At 39.4% G+C, this 24813-nt stretch overlaps 2 protein-coding genes across 9 annotated transcripts in view; one reads left to right on the forward strand and one right to left on the reverse strand.

Moving 5' to 3' along the window:
* The window catches only part of Pdss1 (decaprenyl diphosphate synthase subunit 1), a 44609-nt gene extending 39889 nt beyond the window's left edge, over positions 1 to 4720 (forward strand). The window contains exon 11 of the mRNA XM_045150084.1: positions 4339 to 4720. Within this exon, the coding sequence (XP_045006019.1) occupies positions 4339 to 4479 (141 nt within the window). The 3' untranslated portion in view covers positions 4480 to 4720. The remainder of the gene's footprint in view (positions 1 to 4338) is intronic.
* Positions 4721 to 6297: 1577 nt separating this feature from the next.
* Abi1 (abl interactor 1) overlaps positions 6298 to 24813 on the reverse strand; it is a 101693-nt gene continuing 83177 nt past the window's right edge. For 2 of the 8 annotated variants that reach the window (XM_004659763.2, XM_004659762.2), the window contains 4 exons: positions 16065 to 16241; positions 12150 to 12236; positions 8077 to 8262; positions 6298 to 7104 (listed from right to left, as the gene is read on the reverse strand). In XM_004659763.2, coding sequence (XP_004659820.1) covers positions 6929 to 7104; positions 8077 to 8262; positions 12150 to 12236; positions 16065 to 16241 — 626 coding nt within the window. In that variant the 3' untranslated portion in view covers positions 6298 to 6928. The remainder of the gene's footprint in view (positions 7105 to 8076; positions 8263 to 12149; positions 12237 to 16064; positions 16242 to 24813) is intronic. The other 6 variants (XM_004659765.2, XM_004659764.2, XM_004659768.2 and 3 more) reach the window with 4 other exon arrangements.

The following is a 24813-nucleotide window of genomic DNA, read 5'->3' on the forward strand; positions in this document are numbered from 1 at the left end:
TGGTGGCCTCCAGCCTAATCCTGGCCCTTACCCTTGCTATCTAGCTACACTATTAAAATGATCTACTTATAAATGGTCTTTCCATCCTAGTCAACAAGGTAGCTAAGGAAATGGGTCATTTTTAGGGCTGCTGTTCAATGTGCTGCTTACAAGGTCTGTCAGCCTGGGTTTGACTCCCTGGTACCCATATAAAGCCAAATGCACGATGTGGTATATGTGTCTGGAGTTCACTTGCACTGGCAGGAGACCCTGGCATGCCCATATTCTCCCTTGCCCTCACACCTCAAATAAATAAAATATTTTTAACTGGGTCATTAAAAAAATTTACCCAGGGCTGGAGAGATGGCTTAGTGGTCAAGTGCTTGCCTATGAAGCCTAAGGACCCCGGTTCGAGGCTCGATTCCCCAGGACCCGCGTTAGCCAGATGCACAAGGGGGCGCACGCGTCTGGAGTTCGTTTGCAGTGGCTGGAAGACCTGGCATGCCCATCCTCTCTCTGTGTGTGTCACTCTCAAGTAAATAAATAAATAAAAATAAACAAAAAATTAAAAAAAAATTAGCCAAACATGGACAAACGATACATCTATATGAATGTCTTCACTGGGTATAATGGTGCACACATCTTTAGTGCCAGTATTCAGGAGGCACAGACAAATACAAAGATAGATAAGATAGTTAGTTGTGAGTTTGAGTCCAGCCTACTCCTACAGAGTGAGTTCTAGATCATCCTGGGCTACAGTGAGAACCTGCCTTGAAACAACAAAAGGCCACATATGAATGTCTTCTGAGAGTGAGAATATGGGCACATCAAAGTATTACACAAACAAACTCCAAGTGCACTTTGTGCACCTCACATTACATGAGGTTGTAGGATTTGCAAGTAAGTACCCTGAAGCACTGAACCACCTCCCAGCCCTGAATGTCTTCTTTCAAAGGAAGAACCACTTAACACTGGATGCCACTATCAGATTTGATAATTAGATGTTAGATAGATTGATAGACAGACAGGTAGATTTGTTTGTTTTTGAGGTAGGGTTTCACTCTAGCCCAGGCTGACCTGGAATTCACTATGTAGTCTCAGGGTGGCCTCTATCTACCTTATGGCGATCCTCCTGCCTCTGCCTCCCAAGTGCTAGGATTAAAGGCATGCACCACCACACCTGGCTTTTTTTTTTTTTTTTTTTTTTTTTTTTTTGCCTATTTTTCTTTGGTGACTCATTCTCTCAAGAATGAGCTGATTCTGAATTCAGAGTCATGGAGGCCACAGATCAAGTGAATGAAATTGAGTGAGTAATAAACAACTGTTAGTAAGCAGGTGTGGTCTGAGTTTCATACTTGGTGTATAATACTTGAAAAGAGTTCCAAATAACTATTTTGCAGACTAAATTTTCCAGACCTTTCAAAGGGGTAGATTAACTGTTCTGTGCCACAGTTTTAGAGGGGGCTTGGCAGTATAATAAAAACTCATTGAGGGACTGGAGAGATGGTTTAGCGGGTAAGGCACTTGCCTGCCAAGCCTAAAAAGACTCAGATTTGATTCCCCAGGACCCACATAAGTCAGATGAACAGAGTCACATGTGCATCTGGAGTTCCGTTGCAATGGCAGGAGGCCCTGGCATGCCCATCCTCTTATCTGCCTATTCCTCTCTCTTAAATAAATTAATATATATATTTTTAAAAGACCTAATTGAGATGAGGTAGTCTAATAAAATTGTCAACTTCCATGAGGATATAGACTCATAAATAACAGTGCAAGGCCAGACATGGTGGCACATGCCTTTAATCCCAGCACTTTGGCAACAGAGATAGGAGGTTTGCTGTGAGTTCAAGACCAGCCTGGGACTAGACAGGTCAGTCTGGGGCTAGAGTTGAGACCCTACCTCAAAAATAAAATAAAGGGCTGGAGAGATGGCTTAGCAGTGAAGTGCTTGCCTGTGAAGCCTAAGGACCCCAGTTCGAGGCTTGATTCCCCAGGACCCACACATCTGGAGTTCATTTACAGTGGCTGGAGTCCCTGGCATGCCCATTCTCTCCCTCCCTCCCTCTCTCTTGATCTCTCTCTCTCTGTCACAAATAAAGATGGACAAAAAATAAAATAAAATAAAAATAATAGTACATACTTACACAAGACCATCGTAATAGAAGGAAAAGATGATGACATCAAAATAAAAGAGAGAGGCTGATTGAGGGGGTTAGGGTATGATGGAGAGTGGAGTTGCAAAGGGAAAGTGGGGGGGGATTATGGAAGTTGTCAAAAAAAAAGTGCAGTTAACCCTTTTATCCCCAAAGGACTGCTCCAGAATTTGTCTGTAGATACCCAAATCCATGTGTGATTAAAGCTACTAATATAAAACTGTATTGGCATTTAACCCGGGGAGATTGCTTAGTGGCTAAAGACGCTGGCTTACAAGTCCTACCTGTCCAGTTTCTATTCCCTGGTACATGTAAAGCCAGACACAAAAGTAGTGCATGCATCTGGAATTTGTTTGCAGCAGTGAGAGGCCCTAAATATCAATGTTGGAAAATAGTTTAGGAAATGACAAAATAAACATGGCTCATTACAAATTTTTTCAAAAATATTTTCAATCTAGCCAGGCGTGGTGACGAACACCTTTTATCCCTCAGGAGGCAGTTAGGAGAATCGCTGTGAGACTACATAGTGAATTCCAAGTCAGCTTGGGCTAGAGCAAGACCCTGCTTCAAAAAAACAAAAAAAGGGGCTGGAAAGATGGCTTAGCGGTTAAACACTTGCCTGTGAAGCCTAAGGACCCCAGTTTGAGGCTCAGTTCCTCAGGCCCACATAAGCCAGATGCACAAGGTGGTACATGCATTTAGAGTTTGCAGTGGCTGAAGGCCCTGGTATGCCCATTCTTTATCTGCCTCTTTCTCTCTCTGTCACTCATAAATAAGTAAAATAACATAAAAAAGTGTGGGGATTGAATGCAGTACTTAAGGGAAAAGATCTTAAAGGACAGAAGAAAAAGAATGACATAATACATGTTACATTAAAGGGGGAAAGATGACTTTGGAAAAGGAAGGGATCTACAAGCATCTATTAACAATGTATTACACGTGAGGAATAAATATGATGACTTCTCATGTACCCTTTCTGGTGGGTTACTTGAGAAAAATGTGTGGAGCACCAAGGAAGAGATGGCAGGTGTCTGTACAAAATGGCAGATCAACCTAAACTGTCATATGTTGAGCAATTGGTAGAGTATGTAAGACCAGAAGCTTTTCTACCATGATGTCAGGATTTACTGTACTTCAAATGAAGGGACTGTGAACTTATTATTGTAAAGAAAGGAGATGAAACTACAATGTAAGGCTGAGTTCATTCCAGTCAGTATTACATCAGCGAGTGAATGTTCTTATTTAGTGCATAGCTTTTAGAAAGAACCAGTATGGTAATCTGCTAATTATCATTGTAGGCACTTTGGTATTTCATTTTATTATACAAATGCACTTTTTTCAAAAAAATTAACTTTAAAGAATGTTTTCTATTTACTTCAGAGAGAGAGAGAGGCAGATAGAGAGAGCAAGAGATTGGGCACAACAGGGCCTTAAGCCATTGCAAACAAACTCCAGGTGCATGTGCCACCTTGTGTATCTGGCTCGTGTGGGTCCTGGCTTTGCAGGTAAGCACCATAATCACTAAGCCATCTCCTCAGCCCAAATGACATAAAGTGCCAGACTAAAAATCCCAGCTCTTGGGAGGCAGAGATAGGAGAATTGATGTGGGTTCAAGGCCAACCTGAGACTGCAGAGTAAATTCCAGATCAGCGTGGGGTAAAGTGAGACCCTACCTCAAAAATAAACAAAATAGAAGTCCTTTATACACTCCCTTTATGTATATAAAAGTACTATTTTTAAAGGTTCAATACCTTTTTATTTATTTTAAAAGCTTCAATACCCACATAAAGTCAGACACACAGTGGCACATGCATATGGAGTTCTGCAGCTGCTAGAGTCCCTGATATGCCAATTCCATCCCTCTCTTTCTCTCTGCTTGCAAATAAATAATTTTATTTGACAGCTGGAGAGATAGCACTTAAGGTGCTTGTCTGCAAGCTCTAAGTACCCAGGTTTGACTCCCCAGTACCCAGGTGGTGCATGCATCTGGAGTTCATTTGCAGTTGCTAGAGACCCCGGTGTGCCTAATCTCTCTCTCCCCCCTTCCAAATGTATATTTAAAAAAAAATACATATTTGAGAGAGTGTGAGTATGGGCATACCAAGGCCTCCTGCCGCTGCAAACATACTCCAGATACATGTCATCTGTTACAGCAGAAAGCAAGGAGCTGCTCCAGTCAATGACATGTGTTTTGTTCTGTCTGCAGAGTGATGGTGTGCAACAAACAACCTACCTCGCCCAGCAGTACTGCCATGAAGCAGTAAGACAGATCAGTAAACTTCGGCCATCTCCAGAAAGAGATGCCCTCATTCAGCTTTCAGAGATTGTGCTCACCAGAGATAAATGACAGCTCTTCCTGTTCTTTCTGGCAGCTATACCAGACTGTGCCTAGAGAATTTTGGGAAACTGCTCCATGTGCGGATAACCAAAAATAATTTTAAGAATAATTTCAATTTTATTGATGGTCAGTTTTTTTATTGGCAAAAAGGTTTTCTAGGTGTAATTAAGCCCCTGTCATTCATTATATTCCTATAAATTTTAATCAAAGTATCCTTGTGGTTATATGTGGTATTGTTTACAGTGTTACCATTACACAAATAAATAATCAATGTTAAAATTCAAATGTTCTGTCTTATTTTACAATGGGAGTAAAGGTGAGAGAATTTTTAAAGCTATACTTAAGTCTACATTAGGTAGATTTTAATAATATTCAAAATTTCAATATAGTTTTTTATAAAGAACTGTAGATAAAATTTAGACAACAGGTTAGATACACATTGAGAGCATTCCACCTCAAAAAGTAAGTGCAGAAGGTAGCGATTGACAGTGATGCTGTAAAAATCACAGGTAAGGGGCTGGAGAGATGGCTTAGCGGTTAAGCGCTTGCCTGTGAAGCCTAAGGACCCCGGTTCGAGGCTCGGTTCCCCAGGTCCCACATTAGCCAGATGCACAAGGGGGCGCACGCGTCTGGAGTTCATTTGCAGAGGCTGGAAGCCCTGGCGCGCCTATTCTCTCTCTCCCCCTCTATCTGTCTTTCTCTCTGTGTCTGTCGCTCTCAAATAAATAAATAAAATAAAAAATAAAAAAAAATCACAGGTAACATGTATATTAAACAGCCACTGACTTGGTAGCCACAATGGTCCGGAATTTTGAAAAATTCATTCACTATGCTGTTTTAAATCTGTAATGCTTGGTTCCTAACTAATTTGAAAGTCAAATAAATCCTCAATACAAAACCCACACTTGAGTAATCTATTTTAATATCCAAAGCGGCTCAGTATTACCTGAGAAGAGAGCACTCTAACCGCGCTTTGCGTAAGCTGAACAAAGCGCATGTGCTGCTTCAGTCATGTCAAAAGGCAATACGGATCTGCTCACCAATGAAATCACTGCACTAACTTTCCCACTGTTTTAAATCTGTTGCTAGTGTCAGGTAATGAATTAAACAGTGCCCATTCACAAATTACATGCACTTTTATACTACATAAAAAATACTAGCCAGGTGTGGTGGCACATGCCTTTAATCCTGGCACTCAGGAGGCAGAGATAGAAGGGTCGCTGTGTGTTCGGGGTCTGCCTGATACTACATAGTGAATTCTAGGTCAGCCTGAGCTACAGTGAAATCCTACCTCAAGACAAAAACAAACCTTACAATTTCCTTTGATTAGACCAGTATACAACAGTCCACTAACTTTAAAGGCTAACATGGTATTCCTTGAGACTTACCTACAGAATAATGGACATACTCTGACAGTGTTTTAGCTTCAGGTTACTTTTAAAAAAGGAACTTCGTGTTCTGTCTCTTTCTCTCAACCAAAAGATTTTTGGGCTGGAAAAATGGCTTAGCTATTAACGAATTTGCCTGCAAAAGTCTTAAGGACCTAGATTTGACTCCCCAATACCCACAGTAAGCCAGATGCACAAGGTGACACATGTGTCTCGAGTTTGTTTGCATCTGCCCCTCAGTCTATCTGCCTCTTTCTCAAGGAACTTAGAAGATTGACTTGATGCAAAAATCTGCCACATTGCTGTTGGGACACACAGAGACAATACTTTTGTCTATTTTTCTCCAAGCTGAAGAAAACGGCATAAGCCTGCAGTTTGTGTTTGTGTGTGCATGCGCGCATTTTTGAAGCACACCAGAGTGAAGGAAAAGACAAAATCCTTTGGTTCACTTATATATTTATGAATGGAAAAATTTATAATGCAAATTTCACCCATTAAAAAACTTAGATACAAATTACAACATTACAGATAATTCTTTGTTTCACATGGAGACCTTGGAGACTTGAAGTCTGAATACTCCAGTTAGGTATTACACAAATTGGAAGCATCTTGGAATTTTTAAGTATATTTCAATACATAAAATTCTATGCATGCTTTGAACACAATCTTTTTTTAAAAAATGAGAATCTAAACAAAATATGACCAGCACCAGCATTTAAGTTTTCTGAGTTTAATATTAGCCGGACAGTGTTAGTAACCATGCTGTAACGGTCCTATCTGAATCCTGATTTGTTAAATACGATACCCCACATCCCCAGGAAGCTTAGGCTGGTCATAGTTATCAATGTGTAAGTACATGTGCAGAATCAACCATGGGCAGCCACTTGTATACATTGCTGTTTAGCAATACACAAACTGCCTTGAAGATTTATGCTTACAGGTAGACATTCAAATATACCAATAAAACAGCATGTCCTGAAAATATGGGCACATTTTAAAACATTAAGACAATTCTGTTAACCATTATAGTCCCACAGTATGACTGAATAATAAGAACCTACTTTGGAAATTTAATCAGTATAGTGCATGATTGATTCAACATAGTTCCCAGGGAAGAGTCCAGTCACCCGGTTGCAGACCCCTTCATACCAGCCGTCGTCATTCTTCTTGATGACATAAATGATGGCACCCTCCATAAATGACAGCTCGTCATCCTTGTCTTTTGTATAATCATATATTGCAACAACTAGAGAGAAAATGTGAGTTTCATGAGTGCACTTTCCAACATTTATCTGAATTTAAAAGTTTAATGTTTATTACATCTATAATGCATGGAAGACTTTTATGAGGACTTCATTGTCCTATCTGTATAAGGTCAGTGGCCAAGTAAGTACATAAATACTGCCCTAAACTACGGCCAAACAGCTTGCTCACACTAGAGAGGACATTCAGATTTACCAATGTCTAAGAAAGTAGGTGTGGGGTCTGGGTCTGTTGGGATTGGAGTCGGGTCTCATTTCCAAATTATTCCATTAAGTTACTTCTTTGCAGTGTTCTAGAAGAAGAAACCAAAGCAAAAAATCTTCCTGTGGCATACTACTGGTGACTCCCACATATAACCAATCTCAGCATTCAGAAAGCTGAGGAGGATGCTCATCATGACCTGAAGGCCAGTGACAGCTCAATCACTAAAATGCATGCCAGGCAAGCATGAGGACCTGAGTTGGATCCCCAGTCCTGTAAAAAATGTTGGGCAGTTAAGGCACTTGCCTGCAAAGCCTATGCCAGGTTCAATTCCCCAGGACCCATGTAAACCAGATGCATAAGGTGGTGCATGTGACTAGAGTTATTTTGCAATGGCTGGAAGCCCTGCAGCACTAGCCTTACTTGCCTCTTTCTCCTCTCTCAATCAATCAATTAATAAATAAATGAATGCTGGACATGGTACACACCTGTAATCCCAGCATTGGAGAGATTGAGACAAGAAGATCCTCTGGGCTTGCTGGCCAGCCAATCTACCTTACTGAGTAAGCCACAGGCCAAGGAAGAGTATGTACAATATGGTTTAAGTATGCAAATATGTGTAGTAAGGCCTAAAAGAATCATCTTGACTTTGTTAGGACAACTGAGGCTGAGAAAAGGATGGATGTGTGTAGCATTCAAATATTGTCATTAGGTTCTTGTGCTTCACAGCAACACCATGCTAACAAGTCCCTACCTTTCTCAATATAGTTCTTGGGGGCCCACGCAGGATCCCCATCTGCATAAGGATCACTGTACTGGACTACTGCTGCTTCCTCATCCTCATAGTCCACAGGAGGAGGTGGGGGCGGAGGTGGAGAGTCATCAAACATGGGCATGTCATCTGGCGGAGGTGGTGGCGGTGGAGTTGGGCTATCAGCAACTAGAAAGATTCAGAGGATTAACTTGAATTTAAAAATCCGAATGAAGTTTATAAATTAATAGAACTTAACAAAGTCTCTAACTTATACAGCATGCACTATAATAAAACATGCAATGATTAGAAAGCTTGGTGTGTTACATTGCTTTTAATTTGTATGAAAATAAGTTATAGAGGAGATCAAGAAATACTACAAATTAATGAATGCAAGGTTAGGAAACAATGTTTCACTTTCATAGAGATTATAGAAATAAATAAATATCCTTATTCTAAGGCTTAGGTCAAAGCAAATGTCACATATTAGACCTAACTGCCTAAAACATGTCATTGGTACTACAGTAAATGTTCTTACATTAAAGGTTTGATAACTTTTTTTTACTGTATACATGCATGTTTACCCAATTTTGGCTTTTAATAGCTTTAGTGCTCCAGAGATTGCCTCAGTGGACATAGTTTATTTATTTATTGTTTGATTCAATGGAAAGAAAAGCCAAGTTGTTAATATCAGGTCTACTTCTTTGTGTGAAGTTGATTTTTCCTATTCTTTTTCTTAAATTTCAACATAAAAAAAAAATCAAAACAAATTCCAACAAGTTAAAAATCTAACATGTTCAAAAAGTTTTATTTGAGGTAAATTTTTAATATTTTTAAAGGAAGCTAAAATTTTTACATTATTACTAATAAAAGATGAATGAGATGAGTGAGGGAAAGACCAGATCCTAAAGGTCCAATTTTCTACTATAACCACAACTAAAATTTAAATAGAGTGTTGAGAGAGGACGCAATAAATAAAAAATAAATAAAAAATAAGAAAACACAAGGAACTTAAACAAAATAATAAAAATGACTCACACCTCAACTTTTAGGTGGCTGTATATATTACATGAATAGATAATCAGAGGTATTATTAGTGAAATAGGAAAATGTCAGACTAAAACTTTATTCACTAAGCTACTAAAATACCAGGTCACAAGTATTCCCACAATCAAAGACTTCAAAGCTGGAACACAATGTTTATAATTTCTGCTCCACAAAATTATTTTAAAAGTTCAAAAGACAAAAAAAAAAGTTTTTATGTAAACTGATGATAATGTCTATCTGACTTGGAATAGTTTTCTAAAAATATGATCAAGAGGCCAGGATTTAATACATTTACACAGAATATCCATATCCAATTCAATCAAGTGCTTTTAACCAATGAGCCATCTCCCTAGCCCTTCCATAACCAACAAATGTGTGATTTCTGCTTTTATCCTTGACATGAAAAGGGCTAACAGCAAACCAATAGTGGGTGGTGGTAAACACTCTAATATCCATCAAATGGGCACTCTAATAGCAATCAAAAAAGTCTATGACCTTTTTTTTACTTTTTAAAAAATCTTTATTTATGTGTGTGTGAGTGAGAGAATGACAGTAATTATGGGTGCACTAGGGCCTCTAGTCACTGCAAATGAATTCCAGATGCATGCAGCATCTTGTGCATCTGTCTCTCTGGGGAATGGAACCTGGGTCTTTAGGCTTTGCAGGCAAGTGCCTTACACTGAGCCATCTCTCCAGCCCTATGGCTTTTTTTCCATATGTGTTAATCCACCCTATCTTTGCCTATACCACTACTCTATCTACAAAGGTTCCTAACATGGAGGAGAGTAAAATAGGTATGAACCCAGAGCTGACATCAGTCACAGCTCATATCCTGAAATTTGGCTTAATGTACAAACTATCTATGTTGCTTAACTTACTTAGTATTTTCACTCAATTGTCTTTATGTCCAACTCTAAAGATTTGCTTCAGTTTATGAAAGAAGTCTGGTCAATCCGAGTTTCTGCCTTAAAATTGTATCTGTCAAACACACTTGGTTAAAAACTGCTTTGCGATGTTAATAACAAAGAGATGGGAACACACTTCTGACCTAGGAGCTCATATCACAAACTAAAACAGGTCAGGTTAACAGTTACATGCATTTCTTGTTCTCTCTCTTTGAGTGCCAAAGAAACTGATGGAAGAAAAGCAAAGTATTTCCAAACAAATATGGAAAATGAGTGGTACAAAATAAGTGACAGGTTCATACACTTGGTAACAACTGAAAGACTTGTGTAAAGGGTTTCTTTGGCAAGAATGCACATGAAAGCCAGGCACGATGGCACACACCTTTAATCTCAGCAGTTGGGAGGCAGAGGTAAGAGGATCGACATCAGTTCGAGGCCACCCTGTGACTATATAGTGAATTCCAGGTCAGCCTAGGGGAAGACCCTACCTCCAAAAAATACATATATATGAAAACTAGATTTCTATTATTAAAATGTTACTGAAAAGTTAATGCTCTTTGGACCCACAACACTGACATTTAGTGGCTACTTTTAAGTATAGTAATACAGCAGGTCAAGAAGATGACCTGGCTGAGTTTTCAAACTTGTAGGTTTTGTTTCTAAAGTGTTGTGCCATTATGATCAGCAATCTTGCTAGGTAAGCAAGATAGCACACACTATGATCGCACACCCTCAGTGACATAGGGAGAGCCTGTGTGGGGTGGATATGTAGCTCACTGGGAAGGCACTAAAACCTAGCCATGAACCAGGCCCCGAGTTAGTCCCCAACACTACCAAAATAAGGAGTGGCCAACAATCTACTCTTGTTTGCCTATTTTTAAAGATGTAAGATTCATTTATATTTTGAATGTTTTAACACAAAAGTTTTCCAACCTAAGTTAACAGTGAGGATAATACTAAGCCCCTCAGATCATGTATTTTGTGAAGGAAGATACTTTGTCCTACAACATTTGTGTTCTAGCATGTAACCCTGAATCTTTTCCACAATGTCCTTTCCTGAAGCACGGACTAGTAAAGTGAATTACAAATATACTGAAGTCATTCTGAAATCTGTTTTACAGTGATAGTCCCAAATGAAGGAGATTATAACTAGAACATCTTGATTAACATTTCTGGCATCAAATTAATCAAGTAAAAGGGATTTCTCACTTGCTGCACAATAGTCACTGGCCATATAGTTACTCATGCCTCTTCTGTAGCCTCAATATTACCAGGCAGCAATATAACCTATCCTAATGACACTAAAAACTAAAAGCAGCTAAGAGAAACCAATAAGCCTGACCTTCACTTAACTGACAGACATACATGTTGACACATAATCCTCATTGGCCTGCATATAGCCATGCTATGACATGGCTTCTACACTCCTCACCACTTACACTAAGATGGACAGCATGGATGTAACTTACTTATTTTGGGAATTCATTTTCATCAGGAAACTTTCCTACAGGTTTAAAATCGTTTGTGTATAAAGATCTGAGATTACAACAATTCTCTAAAATATGGAGTAATTAAGGGGGAAAACATCTGTCCAGTTCCCTAATTTATAAGTATAACCATTATCTACTATGTCTTGATAATTCTGTTTAATGTAACATGTTTTCTTTTGCTTTGGGTTTTTGTTTTGTGACACAGGGTATCACTATAGAGCCCACACTAGTCCTAAGCTCATTCTATAAACCCAGGCTGGCCTCAAATACATCAAGCTCCCTCCTGCCTAAGCACCCTGATGCTAACATTACAGGCTACATGTACTACCATGTCCAACTACAAAATGTTTTCTAATTCTTTGCAGTTTTGAATTTGAATATGATTTCCCTAATAAATGCATGTATTAGAATTCACGTTTTAGGTCATCTGAACACTCAAGAAAGCTGTGGTTTTAAATTTGACGTGGGTCAGTAATCATGCACACAAGAGGAAAAAAACCTGAAGACATCTGCACCTATTTCTCAAGATAAGATTAGCTTTTCAATCAAAGTAAGGAAAATGATGACTCATCAGCCATGCATGCTATAAAGGAGACAGTCGCTATTCTTTGCCGCTCGGTGTTTGCAAACTTACTGTTTTCCTGCACCCTGGCCACGAAGCCTGTGAGAGGTATCTGTGGAGTCAACTGAGGCATAGGGGGAGGGGGTGGAGCAACAGAAACTGGCAACAACAACACAGTATGGGGGAGTAAACAGATAAAGGAAAGAAAAGGAAACAAACAAAAAGCAGAAGTCAGTTACAAGGACCACAAACACAAATAAGTATGCAAAGAACGCTGCAAATGAATCAAAACAAAACAAACAAAACAAAACAAGAACTTGTAGAACCTTCAAGTTCAGTTCCCACACCCAACTTAAAGCCAAGTTGTGCCAATTGGTTAAATGCATAAAAGAACAAATATACTTCATTTGATATTATCTTATGTGGGGGAATTTTTAATTCACTAGAACATTTACTATAGCACAATGGTTTTTACATTTTAAGACTGTAAAAGAGATAATAAAACAACTACAAATTTCCAGAATGTTTTTGCTTTTTAACACTATAAACTAACAGATTTGTCTAACTTTTAAGGTAATGTAAATTGAAAACAAAACAAAACAAATATATCATGTATCTGTTGATGACACATGTATGTAAATAAGCCAGTTAATTCACAGATTCCCTTTTAAGATAGTTCTTATACTTAAATCTACACATAACTTTCCAGAGAAAACCCTTGTTTGTAAACTGAACTTGTTATTTTTTAAGTTGGTAGTTTTATTTTTTAAATATCACTATTTTTTTTTTTGTTTGTTTGTTTTTTGTTTTTTCGAGGTAGGGTCTCACTCTAGCCCAGGCTCACCTGGAATTCACTATGGAGTCTCAGAGTGGCCTCAAACTCATGGTGATCCTCCTACCTCTGCCTCCCATGTGCTGGGATTAAAGGCATGCGCCACCATGCCCAGCTCAAAAGCATCACTAAATTTATTAAGGGGTAAAAGTTTTCCATATCCATGTTATAAATTATTCAGTTTCACAAGGCATCAAAGGCCATGACCTCTTTAGGGGTTTGTAAAAGGGAACCCTGATGTCTAATGAATTTAAATATACCATTATTTGCACTAAATTTCTAACAAATCATTAGCTAGCTTGAAACACATTCACAAACTTTTCTCAGGAAGGGACATGATAGAAAATTACTACCAACTCTTCAGTGTATTAAAATTGAACCTCGCCAGAAGTAACACTCATGTGCTCAACTGCTGTGTCTCAGGGTAACTCAGAAGTCAGCAGGTATAGGTGGCAGAACTCAGCTCTTATGTGGTGGGGCCCATCGGCAAAAGTTAGCTGACCAGTAGACCATGTGCTGGGTCCCAAGGGTCACACCATCTGGGTGTTACTTCAGGTAATCCAGCACAAATTTTGCTGGTAAGCATGAAAATTTGAAAGAGAGCCAGAGTTCACCAAAGCAACAACTTAACAAAGCAATGTGTGTATATATCACTAGAAATAGCAGAGTTTACTAAGAAACTTTTGAGTTTCTTTTGAAGACTGTTAAAATGTTAAAAGATTTTTTTTTTAAAGTTCAACTAGCCAAAATAATTTTAAGAAATACCCCTTAGTTACTAGCCATGCTGGTTAGTTGTAAAGACAAGTTAAGTTACACTGTGAAGACACTAATGCTTAGACCACATTTAGACAAATGGGAAAATACACACATCCAAACACTAAAAACACTTACATACTCGTAAAATGACACCACCAACAACAGTAACTCATGTTGAAGGATAATTATATAAAACGAAATATACTTAAAAACTTTAGGCCAAATTTGGTTCCAATTTCAAAAGAAGTTGAGATATTCACGAAGTAAATGTCATGTCTGAACATAAATGCCCTCAAGTACTGTTAAAACTAAATAGGCATGGATTAGCATTTGCAGAGTGACTTAAAAGACTAAGTGGGAAAAAGAAAAATAATTAACATAAAAATGGGATCTAAAAATGTAAGATATGGAAATAAATTAAAGTTCATAAAATTAACATGGTAGATTATCAAATTATGAATATTCACACACTAACTACCTTTTAATACTATCAGAGACCAGGGAAAATATGAGATAAGTACTAACAGGTAATGTTTAATGTTATTTGGTACTTGAATGAAAACTTCAGTCTGGAAAAGGGTCTGTATAGTTGAGATTATCTGTCAATTTGGACATTTGTACCTAAGTAGTTTTCAATTTGCTATAATACAATTACTCTTAAAAGCTAAAATTTAAACCAAAAAATGGTTTCTAATAGCTCTGCTTTGAGCAGGGAATGGTGATGCTCACCTACAATCCCAGTATTTGGAGGCTAAGGCAGAAGAATTACTATGTGTTCAAGGCCAACATATTCTACATAATACTAGGCCAGCAAGGGCTATATAACAAAACTCTATCAAAAAATCCAAAGCCAGGGTTGGAAAGATGGCTCATCAGGTAAACTGCTTGCCTTGCAAGCATGAAGACCTGAGTTCAATCCCCCAGTACCAACATAAATAGATAAGCAAATAAAACTTTTTTTATGTTGACATTAAAAACAAAAAAGCCAGGCATGATGGCACATGCCTTTAATTCCAGTACTGGGGAGGCAGAGGTAGGAGGCCACCCTGAGACTACATAGTGAATTCCAGGTCAGTCCCGGCTAGAGTGAGACCCTACCTTGAGAGGAGGAGGGAAAAAAAAGCCAGATGGGCATGGTGGCGCACACCTTTAATCCCAGTAGAATCTCTGTGACCCTAGGCATGAGTTCCTGAGTTCTGGGCCACCCTGAAACTAGAGTGAATTCCAGGTCAGCCTGGGCTAGCTAAAGTGAGATGCTAACTAAAAATAAAGAAAAGAAACAAACAACAACAAAAAAACCCACTAAAAGCCAAAAGTAAGTATTTTCTTTCAAATACATATTCATGATATTCATTATAAATTAAAAAAAAAAATAACTTTCTGAGCCAGGCATGGTGGCGCACGTCTTTTATCCCAGCACTTGGGAGGCAGAGGTAGGAGGATCAAGTGAATTCCAGGTCAGCCTGTTCTACAGAGAGACCCTATATCTCAGAAAAACCAAACAACAAAACAAAACAAAAAACTTTTCTATGTGAACACAGAAAATTCGGTGCTTTTTATATAGCAAACAGTTCTAAAAAATAGCTACAAAAGAAAAAAAGCTACCATGGGGGGGGGGGGTGGAGCTTGTTTCAATCTAAGCCCAATAACCACAACTTCAAGCCAAAAACAAATACTGGCCAACAGGCTTATTAATTTTCTTTTTGTCTTTTTGCATTAAATGCCTTGATATAGAAAGTGAGCTTAACGACTACCCTTCAATATCCAAACTTTCTTTTCAATATTCAAAGTTTCTAATATTTTCTAATTCCCTAATCATATGGGCTTTAAACACTGACTGTGAATAGTATTGAGATGTGCAATTTGAGGTAAGCTAAAGAAAATCTTTCCCACTGTTAGAATTATTCAGAGTTTTTAAGTAGGCATCACAAAAGTTTTTAGTTGATTCCGAACAAGTTTCAGTATACGTTAACAACCTTAAAAGTGATAGCCAGCAATTTCTTTTTATTGTTTGAAGAAACCTTTCACAATGCTTGTTTTGCTTCTACCATTACTAAACTATTGCAAGTATGCCAATGTAAATTATTTAATATATTTCAGATAGTTTGCTCTCTTGTTCAACTTATACTTTAACAATACAAACATTAAGGCATTAAACTTTGGTATACTAAGTATACTCAAGTAAATTTGAGAGTAGGGTAAGCAAGTATTTTTAAGAGGGTTATTCATAAGCAAGTATTTTTAAGATGGTTATTCAAAGATTAACATTCTTCAGCAAAAATCAACATGAAATAGCATAGTTTCAATTGTTGTCTATCACGGGCAAGAATAACAGTTTCAAATAATTTCCTTCAAAAGGAGCTCCACTGTTGCTGTATGCCTGCAAAGCACACGCTTACTTGAATTCTGAGAATAAAGTGGACCTCCATTAACATGAGGCTGAGCAGAAAATGGGGCAGTCACAGAGGGAGTCCGTCTGTATCCACCAGAAGATGTCGAAGAAGTGGTAGAGTTGTGTCGAGAAATCTGCCTGGTCATTGTGCCGTACTGGGAACCGGGAGCTGAGCCAGGGGTGGCTGAAAAGCATTAGTCAAAGGCAACCAACAAATAGACTCAAGCATTACAAACACCTGAGCTGGCAGAACAGGGGCTCTCCATTACTTTGAAGACCCACAGCACAAAATAAAGAAACAAGGACAAAGAATAATCAAATGAACTCTATATTTGAATTTAAAAACAGGGACAAATGACTACAGCTTGGAGAGTTACAAAAGTAAATACAAAGCATTATTAACCTTTCCAAAAAGCATAATCCCAAATGGTATTTTGGTAATGCTACATCTTAAGTTTTTTGCACATTTCCAAATACAGTTGGTTATGTATAAATGGGACACACACTTGAGATGGAAAATATTCACACAAAAAATAGTATTGGCATCCATGCTGAGAATGTACACATTTCTGTGCTGGTGGTTTTTTGTGTGTGTGTGGTTTTTCGAGGAGGTAGTGTCTCACTCTGGTCCAGGCTGACCTGGAATTCACTATGTCTTCTCAGGGTGACCTTGAACTCACTGAGATCCTCCTACCGTTACCTCCGAGTGCTGGGATTAAAAGTGTGTGTGCAGCTGGGCGTGGTTGAGGCAGAGGTAAGTGGACCACCATGAGTTCAAGGCCACCCTGAGATGACAGAGTGAATTTCAAGTCAGCCTTGGCTAGAGTGAGACCCTATTTTGGAAGAAAAAAAAAAAAAAAAAAACCTGTGTGCCACCACCACACCTAGTTTCATATTTCTTTCTCTTTTCTCCCCCCACCCTCCAAGGTAGGGTCTTGCTCTAACCCAGGCTGACTTTGAATTCACTATGTAGTCTCACGGTGGCCTTGAACTCATGGCAAACTTCCTCTCTCTGCCTCCCTAGTGCTGGGATTAAAGCTGTGTGCCACCATGCAGGGCTCTGTTGTTTTCTAAGCAATACAGACTAACAACTGTACAAAATGATTTCAAGTATCATTAAGGAGAATGTGTATAGGGTATATGCAAATACCATGCTGTGTTAAATAAGGAATTTGAGTATCTAAGGAATCTGAATCTATCTATGGGCCTCATAAAGCCACGCTCAATGGGAAGAAGGACACTGTACAGGGAGCCATCTCTATGAAAGGAAGGACAACTGAATATAATCTGTCTCTCCAACAAAATTAATACCAAAGATAGCACAAGCTAAAAGAATGTCTTTAGTTCTGAATGTATTCATATCTGGATTACGAACTTCCTTTTCACTGTCAAAAAGTTCAGAATTTTGATTCACAATGTAATTATCTGGCTAAATCACAGTAAATGAAAAAACTTAAACTGTTAAACATACTTTCCACATTTATGACTATTGCCATTTAACTTAATTTTTTATTTACTTGCACCTGTGCATGTTCACGCATACACATACATACCAGGGTCTCTAGCTGCCTCAAACATATGCCATTCCAGCTTTATATAAAGGTTAGAGAACTGAACTCAGGCCAGTAGGCTTTGCAAAGGGAAGAGCCTTTAACAGTTGAACCATATCCCCAGCCACCTTTTATTATTATTATTATTTTTTTTTTGGTTTTTCGAGGTAGGGTCTCACTCTGGCTCAGGCTGACCTGGAATTTACTATGTAATCTCAGGGTGGCCTCGAACTCTTGGCGATCCTCCTACCTCTGCCTCCCGAGTGCTGGGATTAAAGGCGTGCACCACCACGCCCGGCTCTTTATTATTTATTTATTAGTGCCAGCTTTACATGGGTGGCTGGGAATTAAACCTGGGCCAGGGGGATTTGCAAGTAAGCCCCTTTAACCAGTAAGCATTATCATCCCCAGCTCATCATTTGACTTTTACTGCATTAGTAGGTAATGATATCCATACATATTACAGTAAAACTATTTTTTAAAGAAAAATATAGCCAGATGTGGTGGGTCAGTCCTTTAATCCCAGCACTCAGGAGGCAGAGATAGGAAGATCGCCATGAGTATGAGACCACCCTGAGACTACATATTGAATTCCAGGTTAGCCTGGGCTACAGCGAAATCCTACCTTGCAAAACAAACAAAAAAACCTATATGACTTGTCATTTCACAACAAATAATGTCACATTTGTTGTGTAATATAGACCACATCTTTTTAACAGACAAAAATGAAAATTTGACAAAATATCATTTAAGGCAACTTTATTTAGAAATTTATTGTTTCTCCATATGTAGAAGGTTTATTCACTTTGCTATACTCAAAGTAATATGCATTAAGAAGTTATTCAAACAGAGGCCAGTAAGTTAAAAAGAAGACATAAAGGGAAGAGAAAGGAAGGGAGAAAGATACTTAATAGGTTGATATTGTATATATGTAAGTACAATGATTGTAATGGGGAGGTAATATGATGGAGAATGGAATTTCAAAGGGGAAAGTGTAGGGGTGGGGAGGGAGGGAATTACCATGGGATATTTTTTTATAATCATGGAAAATGTTAATAAAAATTTTTAAAAGTAGGAAAAAAAATTAAAAATTAAAAAAAAAGTTATTCATGCCGGACATGGTTGCACACGCCTTTAATCCCAGCACTTGGGAGGCAGAGGTAGGAGGATCGCCGTGAGTTCGAGGCCACCCTGAGACTACATAGTGAATTTCAGGTCAGCCTGGGCTAGAGTGAGACCCTATCTCAAAAAATAACAACAACAAAACAAAAGAAGTTATTCATGCTCCACCTGGCGTAGTGGTGCACATCTTTAATCCCAGCACTTGGGAGGCAGAGGTAGGAGGATTGCTATCAGTTTGAGGCCAGCCTAGAACTACAGAATGAGTTCCAGATCAGCCTGGTTTAGAGTAAGACCCTACCTCAAAAATACCCAAAGAGGGGACTGGAAAGATGGCTTTGCTGTTAAGTCACTTGCCTGTAAAGCCAAAGGACCCAGGTTCAATTCTCCAGTACCCATATAATGTCAGATACACAAAGTGGCACATGCATCTGGAGTTCATCTGCAGTGGCTGGAGGCCTTGGTGTGCCATTCATGCTCATGTAACTTAATATCCAACTAATCAAAGGACAATACTTAACAGAATTCAAAGCATCTTTTGACATCAACTTCAGAATTAGTATTATCCTCCTTGCTCTATGCATACATCAAGCCATGACAGAGAAGGTTAAAAAAAAATCTTAGTTTCCCTTCCATTCAGTTGTCCAGTTTCTCTTAGATATTGTGCAAAGTCTTAGACTTAATCACAGTAGAAATTGTTCATTAAAATTGCTGATGAGCCAGGCATGGTGGCACACACCTTTAATCCCAGCCCTCGGAAGGCAGAGGTAGGATGATTGCCATGAGTTCAAGGCTACCCTGAGACTACACAGTGAATCCCAGGTCAGCCTGGGCCAGAATGAGACCCTGCCTCGAAAAAAAAAAAATGCTGATGTTTGGCATTTTGAGCTCCCAAGTCCCAGAGGGACACCAACTGTCTTAATTATACATATGCTCATTTTCTAAATAGAAACATTTTTTTGTGTGTTTTTTTTTTTTTGAGGTAGGGTTTCACTCTAGCTCAAGTTGACCTGGAATAAACTATGTAGTCTCAGGATGGCCTCATACTCACAGAGATACTCCAAACTCTGCCTCACAAGTGCTGGGACTAAGGGCGTGTGCCACCACATCCAGCTACATTTTTAAAATATATTTTATTCATTTTTATTTATTCATTTATTTATTTATTTGAGAGCGACAGATAGAGAAAGAGGTGGGGGGGGATGGGCATACCAGGGCCTCCCAGCCACTGCAAACCAACTCCAGACACGTGCGTTCCTTGCGCATCTGGCTAACGTGGGTCCCGGGGAATTGAGCCTTGAGCTGGGGTCTTTAGACTTCATAGGCAAGTGCTTAACTGCTATGCCATTTCTCCAGCCCCAGCAACATTTTTAAAATAACAGTGTTTAAATGCCTTCACAAATATTTAATTTTGGACAGACAGGTTTTCCAATGGCCTAAGCACTAAACCTGTAGCTATTTGTTTTACCAAAAAATATTTATTTTTCTATTTATTTGAGGAAAGAAAATATGGGTGTGCCAGAGCCTACAGCCACTGTAATCGAACGCCAGACACATGTGCTACCTTGTGCATTTAGCTTACATGGGTCCTGGGGAACTGAACTTAAGTTCCATGGCTTTGTAGGCAAATGCCTTAACCACTAAGCCATCTCTTCAGCCCAGTAGCTATTTCTTTGCTGGGTACTGCCTAGAGTCTCGTGCATGCTAGTCAAGCCCTCTTTCACCGAGTTATGTCCCCAGTCCATTTTACTTTGCATTCTGAGGCAAGATATCTCACTGAAGTGCCCCAGCTGGCCTTGAATTTACAATGCAGCCCAGGCCGACCTTTCCTCATCACCCCCAACAACTAGCATAACATGCCTGCACCATGAGGCCCCATTATTCCGTAGGAGAAAGAGGCAGAGAAGTTGGGTGCATCTAGACCACTAGCCACTGCACACAAACTCCAGATCCACGAGCCACCTTGTGCATCTGGCTTTACATCGGTCCTGGAAAATTGAACTCAGGTGCTTAGGCTTTGCAGGCAAGTGTCTTGACTACTGAATCATCTCTCCAGGCCTCTGTAGCTTTCTAAATTGCCTCTAAATGGCTAAATCTCTATGATATTTTTTGTATTTCTGATTTGCATAAAAACTGTTAATATTCTTATGAAGCACTTAGGTTACATTGAAATTTGTGCTATGAGTACTACACTTATGAATACTCTGACTTGTTTAGGAAGGAAAAATTCCTAAATGCAGTTCTTGAGTTTCTTTAGGATAACTTTTCTTAAGCTTCAACACCAAAAACCTCTATAAAAGGATCTTAGACTTCAGGCACGGTGGCACACGCCTTTAATACCAGCACTTCAGAGGCAGAGGGAGAAGGATCACATTGAGTTTGAGACCAGTGTGAGACTGTGTAGTGAATTCCAGGTCAGCCTGAGGTATAGCAAGACCATAGCTTAAAAAAAAAAAAAAAGGAATCTTAGACCATTCCAGGGATATCTTAGCCATATTTTGAAAACTAGTGCTGTAAGGTTAATATCTAGAAATGAAACTGATAAATGTAGGATATGTATATGTTCTGTTTAACTAGGTAACAACAAAATAGTGTGCAAAGTAGGTATATCAACAACTAATCTCTACTGGGAATGCAGTTTCCTAGTACCACATACCCTTACCAAGATTGGTATGTGTTGACTTCTAGATTTTTATTTATCCAGTGGATATAAAATAATTATCTCACTGGGGTCTTAATTCTGGTTTTCCTATTACTGTTACAGTTGAAGGCATTTTATTTTCAGAGACTTTCTATCGGTGAGTTATTTATTTTTATTATTATAATCCATTTATTTGAGTGACAATGAGAGAGAATATGAGAATGGGCACACTGGGGCCTCTTGCTGCAGCAAATAAACTCCAGGCATATGCACCACTTTGTGCATTTAGTTCACTTAAATACTGGAGAACTTAACCCGAGGTGGTGGAATTTGCAAGCTAAGTGCCTTTAACAGCTCTAGTTATCTTTTGGGGTCATCTATCAGCGATTTCTGTTATCAAGGTCTTTGTAAATTAGCTTCTCCACACATACACCCATTTTCCTTTATGTGTGGGGGGTGTATACATACACAAATATCAATATATGTGTATATATCGTGAAAATGTCATTTTATGCAGAAAAGGGGGAACCTTTCTACACTATTGGTGGGAATGCAATGGTTCCTGAGACAGCTAAAAATAGGTCTACCATATGACCCAGCTATAGCACTTCTAGGCATATACCCTAAGGACTTGTCACACTACTTAGTTGCTCAACCATGCTTATTGCCGCTCTATTCACAATAGCTGGGAAACAGAACCAGCCTAGATGTTCCTCAACTGATGAGTGGATAATGAAAATGTGGTACATTTATACAATGGAGTTCTACCCAGCAATAAAGAAAAGTGAAATTATGAAATTTGCAGGAAAATGGATGATCTGGAAAGGATTATAGTTAGTGAGGTAACCCAAGCCCAGAAAGCCAAACGTCACATGTTCTCACTCCTAGATAATAGATGGATTCTAGCTACAAATGATTGGACTTCTATATGAGTAGGAATAAAACTCAGTAGAAGAGCCGGGCATTATGGTGTATGCCTTTAATCCCAACATTCAGAAGGCTGAGGGAGGAGGATCACCACGAGTTCAAGGCCACCCTGAGACTACAGAGAGAATTCAGGTCAGCCTGAGTTAGAGTGAGACCCAATTCAAAAGGAAAAAAAAAAAACAAAAACAAACAACCTCAGTAGCAGAGGCCAGTAGGCTAGAAAGGGAATATAAAGGAAACAGAAAGTGTGTGTGGGGGGGGGTGGGGGAGACTTAATAGGATGGTATTGTACATATGGATATAGAAAAACAGATTGATGGGAGTGAAAAGGCCTAAGTGAGGTCAGGGGAAGAGATTGGGTAAAGGAAAGGTGAAGGGAAGGCTAATCAAAATCTAAGAGGGTATGAATAAGTCATATGGAAACCTACTTTTTTTTTGACAATGGAACACCCAGAGGCCACAGATTATTACTTAAAAATTTTCAGTACCAAGGATGGGATACCTTCCAGTGAGTTGCTGGCCAAGGATGTCCTTGATGCCCCCAAAACATTACAAGCCATACCGAGGCCCTTGGTTTCCCACCAGGAATAGAGAGAGAGATCCATTGCTGAAGACGCCATAAACATGTGCTGCAAGGTCAGAGAAATCCTGTTGGAGCTGAGCTGAAAACCTCCTCCATGTTGACCAGCTGACAGAAAAGCTGGGAAAAACTATACTGCATGCAGTTCAATGGGACAGAGAGAAATCAGCACTAGAGATACTCAACAGTGGACATTGCAAGCCTTAAGTTGGGCCAGGTAGGCAAATGAGCCAACAGGTACAATAGTGGCACATCTGTTATGGGGGAGACCAACTGCTCTATACTTGGACTGGAGGCCTGCTCCATGGGAGGGAATATATGCCTGATTCTGAAAACCTATGACAGGGGAAGTCATGAGTCCTAGGGTGTAACATCTGCTGGTGTCTGGCTAAATGTATACACTAAACTCACCAAACTGCCTGGTAAGCACTTCTCTTAATGTTCATACCCATATATATTAATGCTACTCTCACTTTTGATTAGAGAAGTTTCTCTTTTCAAAAGGCAGTGACCTCAAGAATGACTCAGAAGGCACCACGGTGCTAAGAAGAACTGACAGAGTGCTCAGCACTAAAATATCTCTATCACACCTTCCAAGGCTCAGGGTCCATGGTGGAAGAGAGGGTGGAAAGAATGTAAGAGCCAAAGGAAGGGCAGGACTCCTTACACCGTGCTCCTCTAGACAGAAAATGGTCTGGATATCCATGACCTCACAGTGCCTGACACTACCTACACAACACCATCATAATAGGAGGAAAAGATGATGACATCAAAATAAAAGAGTGACTGAGAGGGAGAAATGGTATGATGGAGAGTGGAGTTGGAAGGGGGAGAGTGGGGGAAGATGTCAATACAAATAAATAAATTAGGGCTGGAGAGATGGCTTAGCAATTAAGCGCTTGCCTGTCAGGCCTAAGGACCCTGGTTTGAGGCTCGATTCCCAGGACCCACATTAGCCAGATGCACAAGGGGCACATGCATCTGGAGTTCCTTTGCAGTGGCTGGAGGCCCTGGCGTGCCCATTCTCTATCTGTCTATCTGCCTCTTTCTCTCTGTCTGTTGCTGTCAAATAAATAAATAAATAACAAAAATTTTTAAAAATAAATTAATTTAATAAAAGAAAATGTCGGTTTATTTCACCAAAATTGAACTTTAGGTTTTCATTATTTGAAACACCTCACTATTAAGTTTCTACCATGATTAGTGATGTATATTTCTCGTATGAATGTGGAATTCTTTGTATGCTCAACCTTGTCCTTCCCAACTTGGGAACTATTTGAATGCATTCTATTAAAACTACTTCAGGGCTGGAGAGATGGCTTAGTGGGAAAGGCATTTGCTGTGAAGCCTAAAGACACAGGTTCAATTCCCTAGTACCCACATAAGCCACGTGCACAAGGTAGCGCATGCATTTGGAGTTCGTTTGCAGTGGCTGGAGGTCCTGGCATGCCCATTCTCTCCCTTTATCTCTACGTCTCTCCTTGCAAATAAATCAATAAATTTTTTTTAAAAAAAAAAAGAAAGAAAGATACTTCAGAGCCTTCAGCCACTGCAAATGAACTCCAGATATGTGTGCCACCTTTTGCATATGGCTCATGTGGATACCCATTCTCTCTCATGGAGGGAGGGAGGGAGGGAGGAAGGGGAGGGAGGAAAGGGAGGGAGGAAAGGGAGGGAGGAAAGGGAAGAAGGAAGGAACTTCAGGCTTAGATGTCTTAGTGGTTAAGGCACTTGCCTGCTAAATCCTAAGGAACCAGGTTCAAGTCCCCAGTACCCATGTAAAGCCAGATGCAAAAAGTGACACGTACATCTGGAGTTCACTTGCAGAGGCTACAGGCCCTGGCAAGTGCATTCATTCTCTCCCTCCCCTTCCCTCTTTCTCTCTCTCCTTCCCCCTCTCTATTTGCAAATAAATATAATTTTAAAAGGAGAAAGAGAA

Source organism: Jaculus jaculus, chromosome 5 (assembly GCF_020740685.1).
Source record: "Jaculus jaculus isolate mJacJac1 chromosome 5, mJacJac1.mat.Y.cur, whole genome shotgun sequence".
NCBI lineage: Eukaryota > Metazoa > Chordata > Mammalia > Rodentia > Dipodidae > Jaculus > Jaculus jaculus.